The 14,369-nt window shown below is 35.1% G+C and overlaps 1 protein-coding gene across 3 annotated transcripts in view; it reads left to right on the forward strand.

Moving 5' to 3' along the window:
- The window catches only part of wdb (serine/threonine-protein phosphatase regulatory subunit widerborst), a 99,960-nt gene extending 88,570 nt beyond the window's left edge, over window positions 1-11,390 (forward strand). For 2 of the 3 annotated variants that reach the window (XM_046620305.2, XM_046620304.2), the window contains exons 8-10: window positions 7,222-7,451; window positions 7,615-7,760; window positions 10,091-11,390. In XM_046620305.2, coding sequence (XP_046476261.1) covers window positions 7,222-7,451; window positions 7,615-7,756 — 372 coding nt within the window. In that variant the 3' untranslated portion in view covers window positions 7,757-7,760; window positions 10,091-11,390. Of the gene's footprint in view, window positions 1-7,221; window positions 7,452-7,614; window positions 7,761-7,966; window positions 8,052-10,090 lie in introns of all 3 variants that reach the window. The other variant, XR_011176853.1, reaches the window with a different exon arrangement.
- The last annotated feature ends 2,979 nt before the right edge of the window (window positions 11,391-14,369 follow it).

Below are 14,369 nucleotides of genomic sequence, written 5' to 3' on the forward strand. Positions count from 1 at the left end.
TCTTCGCCTGGTCCGTAGATAGGCCTCTTGCGGACTCTGATGGTATACGTATGAGGCAGCCCTCGTCGCTTTCTTTGCGCGAGGTGCCTTCCTTGGTCAGGTTATGTGCTAGGTCATTGCCTTGAATACCACTATCTCCCGGGATTCATAGCAGTCTCACCCAATTACCGCGTACTAGCCATGTTAATAATATAACACAGTCTCACATCAACACTGCCCTTATTACGTAAGCGTCCAAGGAACCAAGTCCACATGCGGTGTGGCTGCTATTGCTGATGTATATATGTTTGCTACTTCAGCCTTTATCTCAGGTAGACTTAGTGCAAGCCAATATGAAAACCACTCCGACTTGGAGAACTGCAGCCGTGAGTCCCAAGGCGAGTAGAGTATTCTTCCTGCCTCCTCCCCCTGCCGCCGTATCAAATGCCACCCACATTGCGAATGTTTGTTTCGGACCCATCTGTGTACCAACAGAGTCCTTTAGGTGAGAGTAATTTATTTGGGTCTTTCACCTAGGACTTTCCATGCTCCCTATCACTAGATTTTCTAATCCTTAGAAATACGTAGAGTAAAATTGATCATAGATGCTACAGTCAAAATGTGATAGTTTGAGGACGAAGTGAAATAACAGTGAAATTTACCATACTTATATTATTAAGCCTGATGTGTTTGAATTATAAATTGGGTTGTTTCACTAGATATCCGCTCCATGGGACGGGAGATAAATACAAAGAGAAACGTGAAATTTCCTATCATTGGTGGAGCATAAAAATGACTAAAATCCCAATTAAGTAGGTGCAGTAGCGCCATTCTAATATCCACCAGAGTTCTGCTCCATGAGACGTCAATGTAAAACAGAATCTATGGTCGGAAAGATCAAACTTTTCTACATCGAATTCACCTATGAGCATATTTTTTCCACCATAAAAGTAAAATAAAAATTTTAATATGAAAATCTGTTTGAAGGTAAAAAATTGATCAATGGGTTTCTTCTAAACCGCAAAAGCTAAAACTTTGAAACTTGCCGGGTTTTTGCAACTAAGTACACTTGGGGACAATGAATCTGAGACGGCTCATTTTTTAAACTTGATAGTTATGTTGGCAACACAGAGAAACCTATAGTGCCACAGTCGGCCGATCGCGAAACAAACTCAATCTCAATAAACATAACATAACCCATAACCGTCGAATCTAACCTTAGAAAATGTGTCAATCCAACAAGTCATTATGCCTGCGGTATTGTAACGTTAGATTCGACGGTCATGGGTTATGTTATGCTTATTGAGATTGGGCTAGTTTCGCACTCGGCCAACTGCGGCGCTGTAGGTTTCTCTGTGTTGCCAACATAACTGTCTAGTGTAAAATATTAGCCATCTCAGATTCATTGTCTCCAACTGTATATACTACATGATATCAAAATTGCAGAAAAATCGAATTTTTAACCTTGGATCGTCAAAAGAAAATTGGTGGAGTTATCCATGTATAAGCTTAATTCTTCCACGTGATATTTTTTTGTTACTACGGGGAATTACTCAGAACTTTGGCCTAATTTTCACCTCGATTACCTGGATTATTTGTTTATGGAATGAACGAAACACAAGAATGAATTTACTCGATCAGTACAGCTAGCATTCCTACACAGTCTAAAGATGATGCTATAGATGTGATATAGCACGATATTGTACACAGGTCTGGAAATGATCTTAATTTTGAAGTCATATCGGTGGATCTATGGATGGCCAGTGGCCACACAGGTCGCCACTTACGCAGAAATGTGGTGAATTACATTCCTGTAATTTCACATATCACAATGGGAAATTGGAATTAACGACGCTTATACTATGCAAAATATGTCAACAATTGTGTTTTCAAAACATTCTTACCTGCCAGTGCTTTCAGCTGCCAGAGTATGAACGATAAAAACCCGTTTGCTGTTTCCAGGCTAGTCCAGGAAATAACGCCGAAAAAACGACTTTTTATAATAAAGATCCAGGATGGATGCGACCTTGTATATTCTTATAGAACCGAAGCCCGTGATCAAAGTTTATATATTCCCGGTCACAGATTTTTGGCAAAAAAATTTGCGGTACGTTCAAAGTTAGTGATATGATGATTTCAAGTAATAGCGACGAAACTATTAATATGGTAGAATTAATTGGATGAATACTTTTTGAGAAAAACTACTTGCTATTGTTATTAATAATCGACTCTTCTTGTATGGAATTGCCGATCTGGCATCTTATCGGAGAGCAACAAAAATTGAACAATATTAATCCCGAAGAGTCTCACTATGATGTACACTTTGGGGCAAAATGATTTTTCACAATTAAGTGGGTGACAAATGGCTGTGAAAGGGGGGTATGGTTTTTACTCATAAACAAATGGAATCACTCTGTCAATTGTCATGTTACGGAATCGGTATTAGCATTATTTAAAAGCTGATATTTTTACACAAATTTAGAAAAAAAATGCGTCGAGGTAAATTGAGGGAAGAATTAATTTTTTTTCAACAATTATTGCAGCTACTCTTTTTAACATAAAGAGATAAAATTTGAGTACAATGTAAACAAAGACTCATACTAACTGTCATAAAATTTTCGAAGATATTACTTATGAACGTACCGTTCATTTTTACGGTTAATTCACGAACAAGATGTGACGCCTCGTATGGCGGTGGAGTCGGGGAAGCCATCACTACCTGGCAGGCGCTCGCGCTGAAAGTGGATTCACACACTTTTTTGGTATACCAAGAGGCATATATTCCGAGACTTTCAAAGATGTATGCATGTACATGTAGTATTGCATAAATTATTCGTTACTCTAGAAATGACTGTTTTAGTAGATTTTTATTACTTTGCAAGAGAACAAGTTAATCAATTTCAATGTGCGGTTAGCCAAATTGTTCGTATTTTTAATACCTACAAATTCTTATTAAACTCTTTTTTTTATCATATTAATAATTTTGCCGCTATCCTTTATAAACATCATTTCACTAACTTTGAAAGCACCGCATATTTTTTCACCAAAAAAATCTGTGACTGGAATCACATAGGCCTTTATCACGAGCATTAGCTCTATAAGAATATTCAGGTCGCACCTATCCTAGATCGTTGTCATGCAAAAATGCTTCATTCCCTAGCTAGACCTCTATACAAGTCTGGGTGCTATACCCAGCCTTGACCGACTATATTGAATCGACTGTACGGTCACCTTGGACCGTAGACAGATAGGGCCCTCATTAACCACCACCAGACTCCCCCCTTTTGGATCTCTCCATATGCGTCATTGTCATGCTGAATGCAATTTAAAACGTAAGTGTGCACAAAAGGAATAGTCACGTGCGGATGTCACTTATAACCTGGATGAAGATAGTTTACGGAATTATTACATAGTACACATAGTCCAGTCGGAATGTACATGACTCTGTTCGACGAAGAATATGGGGGTGACAATTCTAGTACAGGTTCATTAGATCCTCAGGAACATATTCTCAAGTTTGCCAGAAAAATTAGGTCCCAGTTACCAAACAAAATTTTTTTGTAAATTGAGAAACTTGTATTGCACGTTATTTTTTTGAGTTGGTTTTAGAGGAAAATACCCGCTATAAAATATGGCTTGCACAAAAATCACGTATCATTGTTAGTTTACCTGTAAATTACCGTTAAACACGGGTATTGATCGTTTTTTTTATTGCTATTACTTTGGTGAATTTTCAATGCCATGTCCCGAAACTCATGCGACGTGTATAATAATCTTTTCTCGAATTTTGGTCCAAAGTTTACGCGGTTACGTCGCATAGCTTTGCAATAATGACAGATCTACGTAATTCCGCAAGTCGTCGATAACTTTTGACAGATTAATCCCACAGTGTGCAGAAAAATCAGTGTTAGTTTTCAGCATCTATTTTTGAAGTATAACATCAAAAAGTAATTTTTTCAAGAAGACAGGCCGTTTTTTGAAGATCTGATATTACAGCCCTTTAATAAATGTTAATAGCTTCGTTAATTTTCATATTACTGTAGATATTTTTAAAGATTCGAATAACACTACTAAGACATGTAACTTAAAAAAAAAAGTTACCACAACTTAATTAGAGCTGAAGTTATGGACATATTTACCTTTAATTTCATCCCGATTCAACCATAATGTTTACTTTTCTCCCGCATTTACAGGACATATGGCCTTATATTTCCCGCAAATTCATTTTTCAGTTTTTCTCTCTTTTTCATTTTGAATTACATCTCTTTGTATTATTATAAACTTTCGATAATATTATAGCTTTCAAACTGATAGATCACACTTACCCATAAAAGGCTAGAGTTGAGTCGGGAGTAACGTCCTATATGTAACACAGAAATAAAAGCCGATTGTTTCCGTGAGTGGGTTTTCTGTTTGAGAAAAGTGTTCTTCTTTTGTGTTGAATAGAATTTTCGGTGTAGACTTCGGCTACGATAGAAGATTTCCACCCACCAAGTTTCTTAAGATCCGTCGTTGTGAAGCGTATACAAAAAATGCAAAAAAGTTTTCGATTTCTTTTGCTACAGTAAAAAAAGTAAATGCAAATTAATTATCGTGTGAATTGTTGATGTTGCTAATATAAAATAAATGCCAGTTCGACTTCGCGCATTGTGGCGGATTCGTGAAGTACCAGATTCCCCACAATTCAGAAACTGTTAGGCAATATCACACAACTGTTCGGAAATTGTATTTTCCTAACGGTTTTCAGAGCTAAACCGGTGCAACTAGGGCCATCTGACGTTATGACTTTTGACTACGACCGCGCCACTGTGTTGCAGAAATGCGTCTACGTTGAGTTGACCTACCACGTTTACAATTTTCTCGAGTCGAACTTCCCATTACAGTTGTTACAAAAAGAATTGTGTGCAATAAGGAGGCAACGGTCTTTTTGCCTCGAGTGTGTTTTTTAATTAATTTCTATGAAAATAATTAATTTGAACATGTATTCAAATTAGGCGCAAGATGCGGCAACAGTGCACTCTTATTTATATTTATATTTTTATTCTACATATGGTGTCGATGGATACAATGTTGCCGCGTCGCTTGGGTTGGGTTGAAATAATGCATCTTTTGCTTTATTTAGATTTATTTATTTAAAGAATACAACTGTGAGTGCCTATTTTTCTTTGATGTAAGGGTTTAGAAAATCCAATTTGTCTACATCAATGTTCATCCTGTATATGTAACTTTATTCCAAAAAGTATACGTATTTGACTGCAATTTTACTACTTTTCCAGTAAGGACCTATGTAAATTTAACTGTTATTTACTCGAAAACGGTATGATCAATGTGATTGAAATTTTCACATAATTATTTTTCATCAAATGCTATCAATTGAAAAAAGAATCACGTTCGTGTAACTTTTTCATTTTAGTATCAAACCTCCTGAAATTCAAGTCCTGTTCCGTAGTCTCGCACTCTTGTGCGTAGCTTCTGCGGTTGGTATTAATTGCTATTTCCTAGTAGTTTTCGTCGTCGTTCCGTTTTGGGAAGTGAAAAGGTTTTAGAGAATTGATCTATGAATATCTCATGATTTGTTGCAACATTATCTAGATGTGTTCTCTCATTTTTTTGCAAGTTTTTGAGTCGGAATTGATGTCGCTCTTCTCAACACCTCTATTAACCCTGTACCGCTACATGAAAAATTTGAAGTTCACTATATGAAATAATTGAGTGCTAATTAGATGCTACTTAAATGCTGCAATGCCGAATTTTTCGCTCCGTGTTTTCGAAAAACACCAGCTTGATACGAAATAGCAACGCCACATAGAACAATCTACCGAGGGTGGGTGATTTCGATAAAGTAACTACACAGTAATTAAATGCTAATTATATGCGCCATGGACCCCCAAACCCTGAATTTGATGCTCGTCATTAACGATTTTTTCTCCCTCTTGTGGGGTTGCTGATGCTGTCACGAAGCGAATCCACACTAGGGGTGACTAATTCGGAAAAGCAATTACACGATAATTAAATGTTAACTAGGTGCTCCAAACTCCGATTTTGATGCTCATTGTTAAAGCCCCGTTTACTTGCTTCATTTCGAATGAGGTAAAATTTAGAATGTAATGAAAAAATTGGAAATGAAGAGCATCAAGTTGTTAACACAGACCTGACTAGATTTTAGATTTAATGAGTTCAACAGTTTTCAAGTTATTTGAATCATCAAATTGGAAAAACCATTCCGTTCAAAAATTTTTTCCTGAGCTCGATATGCATCCTAATAGGAAGTTCAAAAGCTTACACACTGAGGTTAGCCAAATTATTTACATTTTTTTTTTTCCTTGTAATTTCAACCATGCCAGACTTCAGAAGTGTTGAAAGAGAGGTAAAGAAAAGTGCTTAAATATATTTACCTGTTTCTTGAAGCCTGTAACACAAGGTTTGTTTATCACTTGATAAATTTTATTAGTAATCACCAATCTATACCCTGTGTTTTCGTGGATATGCACCAGGGTATCCCTAATGATAGGTAATTCAGAATACAAGTCGACTATGAGCAGCTCCGAGTTTCGTATCAGTCACACACTAACAAATGAACAGCAGAGTTGCTCAGAGTGGACCTTATGATGCACATCCACGAAAATGCGCGGTATGCGTCCAAAAAGTCTCAAAAACTCGTGTTTGAACCAAATAATATATGAAAAATTTCGATCACGTCGTTTGGTACTCTTGAATACATTTTTCTGGTAAATGAATAAGAAGGTACTTCTGTTAAATATCATCAAAATTGAAAAAAGGAAAACTGTATAAATCTGCAATATAGTATATTGTGTGACGAGTGTGGAAAGTAGAGGATGTCTAAACGAGTGCAGTAATTAGAGAAATCAGACATCACCTAGCCACGTGTACCACAAGCAGTATTTTTTAACATTCTTGCGATCGAAAGTTTCATGAGCATGCATATATTTTTTATTTACGTGCTGTTCGAGAATAGTGTACTTCATGTATGCTCCATAGGTTCCGAAATTCGAACTTTCCACTCAGATGTCACAAAATAGTATTTTGTAGCTGCAACACGTGAAAAAAGAAAACGAAATTTATCACTTGATATGCTTACATCTTTCGCTAACTGCAAGCTTGTCCCAAAATTTTTCAAACACTATCAACCACAAGCAGCTGGTGTATACACTTAGGAATAGGATTCCTCAGTTAAGAATAATGTTGTGTCTTAATATGGAATACTGTTCTGAATTTATACAGGTCGCAGAGAGGGCGCTGTACTTTTGGAATAACGAGTACATTATGTCGCTAATTGAAGAAAATAACCACGTGATAATGGGAATCATGTTCCCTGCCCTATATAGAATCAGCAAAGAACACTGGAACCAAACAATTGTGGCCCTCGTCTACAACGTCCTTAAAACTTTTATGGAGATGAACAGCAAGCTTTTTGACGATCTCACAGCCAGTTATAAGTCTGAAAGACAAAAGTAAGCTCATCCTTTCTCATATATGCCAACCAAACGCTTGATGCTTTGTATTTTTAAACCTACTGCAAATTGTTATCAACTGACACACAGTTATTTTGGTTTTTTTTTTTTTTTTTAATCAATACCCTGCTAATCTTATTAATTGATGGTCTTCTGTCTGCAGAGAGAAAAAGAGAGAGAAAGAGAGAGATGAATTATGGAAAAGGTTAAACGAGTTAGAAATGGAACGACGTGCAGCTATCACAGGCCCCTCTAGCACACCAGTTCCTACTACAACCGCACCTGTCACACGAGCCCGGCCTTGAGTCGGTGAGTAACATATTTACACTTCAGGAAACCATAGTTCATAACATAATATTAAATCTCGTAAAAGAATAACGCTGTGCGATTTTTTTAATTGGTGCCGCATTGAGAAATCCAATTCTAACAGTTAGATGGAGATTACAATTTCTATAGAGTTGGATTCATGACCTTAGTATAATAAATAGGATTGATTTCGACATCGCTTATTTCAGATCTGAATTCAGATTTCCAAAATTCAAAATGGCGGCTCTAATATAGCGGACGCAAATTCGACAAAATAGGTCGATTTTTACAAAAGTAAGTACCTTATGGTTTTTAAGGTCGCTGAATTCAAATCTAACATCATATTTCCAACATTCTGAATGGCAGATCCGACATGGCAGGTCGATAAGTGTCGCTGCTTGGACAGATTATTAAACAAATTTTATTTTGAGAAGGGCCCATGCCGAAACGTGAACAAATTCATTACGTTTAGTTCCTTTTAACCTTCAAATCCAAGAAATCAATTCTATTCATTATAATTTCTCTATACAATTGACAGAAGTTTGTACGGTAGCGTTTGAAAACTTATTTAGTTTTCTTCAAATCTGTGTGTCGCAGAAAATTATAGGCTGTACAATCTCCGAGATATTCAACATAGAATGAGACGTAGTTTTTCATCTTCCGAAAAATCGGTACGACAAAATATGTTTTACGACGCACTGGTATGACGAAAACTAAACAAGTTGTTAAACGCTACCATACAATCTTCCGTTTATTGTATAGAGAAATTATTATCTCCATTCAAACGTCGGAATTGAATGTCTTATGTGTTAACCAGTTGGCGAATACGAAATCTAGATGTGGCAATGCTTAAAACAATCACAGCACATTTTCCGTTCATGCGGTTCAATACTATATTATGAACTACGTTTTCATGAATTGGGAATTCGAGAAAAAAAAATTAAGGTTTTTTTTTATTGCGGTACCCTAATATGCATGCTACTCCTTCATAATATCAAATATTTGCTGATCTTTCTTTGTTTTTACTCATTTATGCTCAGTGTTTAAACACATATTACTCAAATATACTCGATATAAAAGTTCAAGAATACAGGCTTAACTATTAAAAAAATTGGAAATATTATCTTGGTTAATATCACATTTATATAAAATTTTTTCGCTTCAAACAATGGTTGTTCGTGTATAAATGAAAAAAATTGTCTGCTTTGAAACATTGTTACATTCTCACTCTCCGATGATATGAGTTCTTTCAGAGCTGCACTAGAGGAGTTTTAATTAAAACATATTGCACTCATTATAGCATGTGCCTCAGCTTTCACATTCAGCTCTGAACCTGTACCACAATTCATCAGGTAGGACCTGAATTGTAACAGTGCCTGAAGCTCTGAGTCCAAACAATTAATTGTGTCGCAGAGCAGATTGTAAATTTCTTGCGTCAAGAAAATCCTGCTCTCGAATAAAGTACTTAACACTAAAAATGTAATGGTAGCACTGGTATTTCAAGATATATTACACTTATCTCTTTACTACTGTCACATCCTAAACTGAATGGATAATTTGAAAATTACAAGCTTAATGAGAGCTTAGAAGGTTATTAAATTTTGGAATAGAAGATCAGGAATTTTAATCCATGAAACATTTATTTATCTTGAAGATTCTGGTTGCAGAATCTAGCTGAAATGTTATACTGGTTCAAACCTTAGGAATAATCAGAAAATTCGTCGTCATTCACCAGAAACTATCTCACATTTGATGGCAGAAAAATGAGAGCAAAATTATTAAACAACAGTAAAAAAGATACCAAGTCCTGCAAGTTTCACTAGGAAGAGAACTCCATGCAAAACTGTTTTCCATTCACGTAGATATTCTTTAATCATATAAATATTCGTCTTAGCCTTCAATATCTTAAAAGTGATATTAATTTTGATGATATTTGCAATACTTGAGTAATGCGAAAGTAGAAATGGGTACTGGCGAACATATAATTATTGAGTTCTATTACTGATTTAAAAAATGTTCCAGAATTGATTGAAGTTTTGCAACTATTTTCTCACGGAAACAAACTCATAACTTTGGTGTGAATTTGCCCCCCCCCCCCCCACTCCATAGATAATCCTAAATTCCCATTAGAAAAAAGTTGAGGGTACTAATTTATACCCAAGTTGGGATTTTTTTTCCCATGAGGTTTGTTACTGGGTTTCATCTTTAAAAGTTTCCAAGAATAGATATTTTACTTTTTCACCATTTGATAACCGAACACAGATTTTTCAATTTTATTTTCACCCTGCAAATAAATGAAAATTTTAATACAAGATCTAATTTTTGTTTTACAGGTGGAAACTCAGTACTACGCTGCCCAACTGTTAGTCCTTAGTTTACGTCGATTGTCCATATAATACAAAAAAAAATGAGAAAATGAAAAAAAAACACACATTATTGTTAGTGAATACAAAGATGTCCCATGATGACATTTTTAACGTAATATTATTCCTTTCTTGAGTTACGCCATAAAGGCGTCGGCAGGAAAGGGTGACAGCAGAAGCAGTTACAATACTATTTCCTCATACGCCATAATGAGAGGTTGATAATGATTTCTAATGGTTTTGTTGTGTATATTAATTTTTAATAATTTTGACGGCAATGATCTAAGTTTTATGGTGTAATCTGTGTCAGCACATAATGCAAGGATGTTGGTCCCTTCTTAATTAACGATAGCTGCGCTTGGTGGGAGGAAATGATCGGGGTGGGAATATGAAAGGATGAGGCTTATAAATATATTATATTATTTCTATATCCATGCTCGTGTATACATAATATTCAATGTCTATTACGTGTGTCTCTATCAGATGCGCGATGTGCATAATACAGCGTGAAAGCCAAAATCCCTTTCCTCCCCACACTCTGATCGTCATCTCTTGACAGCCGGCAGGGGCGTTGTTTGAAATGTATCATATATTCGGTTAAATAATAACGATAAATATAACAAAACATGATAAATTAGGTAAACATATATATATGCATGTATACATATATATGTATATGTATATATACATACATACATATATATATATAATACAATATATATTATAAAAGTATAGTAATATTGATATGATAAAAAGTCTCACACTCACACACGTACATAAATAAATACTTTCGTTATGAAGTGCCGCTCAGTCCTGTGTGCTATCAACACTAACATTATTATGCTGACAACGTGTTCGCAACTCGACAAACAAACCCTTTTTTCAAGAGTGAAAAAATTTTCGAGTTATACAGATGCATAAAGTAACATTAATAATAATTATTACTGAAATTCATTGTGGAGAAAACATAAAAAAAAGTATACCTATGTTATTTTTTAAATAAAAATGAAGAATAAAGAAAGCGAGGGACAAATACACAATAACAAAAATTTAATTGTACCAAACTATCCATGGTTGCTTATAAAATATAATAAATAATAGAGATACAAAACATAAAGTTTATTCGGAGCTGTGCTCCCACTGATTACTGCGAGAGTGTGCTCATGGGACCGTTTTTAGAAATTTCTTACCATTGCATAATAATAATGATGATAATAATAATAGTATTGATAATATTATTAAATAGACAGAAATAAATGAGTGAAGCTTCCTTACGTTTTCATTAAGTAGCTGAGACTTCCTTACGACTTTCTTAAAACTAATTGCAACATTTTAGCTTCTCACTTCGTATTATTTTGTTATTTTCTTTTCGTTCTCTGAAGCCCCTATTGTTGCTCGCCTCATTTTTTTTATCCTGCTTGTGCCGTGATCTCTCAGCAACTGTACTACATCGTAAACTCCGGACCTTGTTGTTTTAAATAGTGATCTTGAACCATCGTTCTAACAACTACGTACTTGGCAACATTCAAGCACGTTCAATATCTGTATTTCGTCATAATTATACGTTTTTTTTACTGTATACTTTAATTCCAAAATGGGCAGTATCAACAAAGAATCATGCGTGGCGGTAGTGGGGTTACGGGAGAGCAAAACTCTGCCAATGATTTAAATGGGGGAGCCATCAATCTTATTGCAGGAAATTATTTTGCGTTCAAATTTTTATCAAAATCAAAAATAAAAATATCGACATTCTCCCACTGCCTTCAATTAGCTATCTGGTTACCAAGGTGAGGCCAGAATCATTCATTTAGAGGCGTTATAACCATATACGTACGTATCTACGTACTTTCGAATTTCGCGTCGCTGCTAGCAGTTTGACCCATGGTGTAAAAGAAAATAAGGTGTGTTCTTGTGCACCTCTGCTCCTTCGGTCAATTAGAACGTGCCCCCATATGACGTCATATTGAGCAGTATTTTTAAAAGCTATAAATCAGCTATTTAGTCTAAGAGCCAGTGGACGGCTACCTGCATGTATTTGACCAAACCTGGGATTTTGTACAGTGAGGCCCCTATCCCCCCCATATATGAGATGGGGGTTCACTAAGCCCCAACTGGTGGACGCGGCGCGCGCTCAGGTAAGACAGGTATCGATTTTTGGTGAATTTTAAATGCATTTGACCACGTCTGCCGTTTTGATATTTGAAAATATATTATTATTATTATCTAAAAATAACAATGGCAGACCATTACCACGCGTTTAGCATAGTGGCAGACAGTTTTGAAAATGCTGAAAAAAATTAAATTTTGAAATTAATTGACCAAATCTGCCATTGATATATTTTGTTTATTAGGGTCTTAAAAACTTATATTCATCACGGCAGACGGCTTCATGGCGTACACACTTCAGCAGACAACAGAATCTTAGCTACTATCCGGTCAGATGTATGCATAGACTGTTTATAGCTATCTTTCTTTTTTCCTCTATGGATTACTATTGTACTCATTCTAGCCTATAGTATTTTCTTTTATACTTACTAGCATTCAAATAAATCGGGTTTTATACCTGAGAGGGCCTTCAGTTATATCCCCACCCTAAGGTTTTTTTGCCAGATGTTTTCAGTATATTTGTGAACGTTCATACAGATGCCTCGTGTTTCGTGAATTAAATAAAATACATAGTGCTGCTTTATTTTGTTTTATCTATTATTTATTAAATATATCTGACATTATGTCGAGTGAAAAAGAAGAACTGAAGTGTGTTTTTTGTAATAAGGTGAAAAATGAGAAATTACTGATATTCTCAGAAGAAAGTATGTCAAAATGTCAGAAGATTTTGAGGTTAAGGAAAATTCATAAATTGAAATATAAAGACGTTATTTTACCGGACGAAAATTATGATTTAGCATATCATAGTAGTTGTTACAAGGCATTTACAGCATTGAAGAGACAATTTTACTCGATAGATGGTAAAGGAAAAGTACCATCACAGTCCAGTACGTCTTTGACTGCAATTGAACAACCATCTACATCAGCTGATACCTCAATAATTGATGATACAATTGTACATGATTCCCTGGTACAAGATGTGAATCTTCCTGAAACAGAAGTAGAGAAAGAAATTGACGCTGAAGCAGAACAGCCGTTGGAGGAAAGACCACCTGAAGATTCAGCAGAATCATCAACTACTCAGATTGCTGATACTGTAGCTCCACCAAGCGTAAATTTGTGTTTTTTTTGTAATAAAAAAAAGAAACAATATCGGTGTAAGAATGAGCCATTACACACTTCAGATAAGGATCAATTTGCAAAGAGCATTTTATCAAACTTTAAGCCAGATACTGAAATTTACAGTGAAACTTTGACTAAAATACAAAGTGTTGCCTCTCGTGAAGTATATTATCATGATAATTGCCGTCAAATTTTTAGAAATCAAAAAAGATTACTCGTAAAAAGTCCTGTTCGTACTTCATGGCACATCTCCCGAGAAATACATGAAACTGTTTATAAAGAAATATGTTATTTAATTGAAGATAATGTCATAAATCGAGGACGCTGTTACTTTCTGAGTTACTTACATAAGGAATATCTTCAAATGTTTAAAGATTTAAGTGATGGCTCTGACGCAACATCAATATTTAGCACACACTATTTAGAAGAAAAGATTCACAAGAAATTTAATGATAAAATTCAAATTTTTATATCGAACAAAAGAAAAGTTGTTGCCCCAAAAGGCATTTCAACTATTGATGATTTATTGTTTGCCCATTTGAAAGATCAAGATATTTTGCAGGAAGCTGCTGCCATTTTACGAGCGGAAATTAAAGGTATAAAAAGAAAAAAATTACCTCAGTATTTAACTAGTCAGCGGCTAATAAAAGGTGAACGTTCAACACCACCCCTGATTTCCGAATTTTTTTCATCAATTCTTGGCGGTTACCGTCGTAAACGGCGAAATTGCGACAGTTTCCAACGTCACGTAAATTCTCTGTCACAGGACATCATATATATGACGGAAAAAATAAATGTTTTGTAAAGCATGCACGATTCATATTTTTTTATTCATTTTTTCAAATTTTGTCTTAAATAAATAAAAAGAAGAAAACTAAATAAATATTTGAATGATTATTTGTTATCTGCAATATACCCTAATATTTGAGATTCTTCCGAAATATATTTGCTTTCTTATCGTCAAACTCGTCACTTTTAGTACATAGTTTACAAAATTAAATTTTAAATTAATATGGATGCA

The sequence above is a fragment of the Neodiprion pinetum genome, chromosome 4 (assembly GCF_021155775.2).
Source record: "Neodiprion pinetum isolate iyNeoPine1 chromosome 4, iyNeoPine1.2, whole genome shotgun sequence".
NCBI classification, from domain to species: Eukaryota; Metazoa; Arthropoda; class Insecta; order Hymenoptera; family Diprionidae; genus Neodiprion; species Neodiprion pinetum.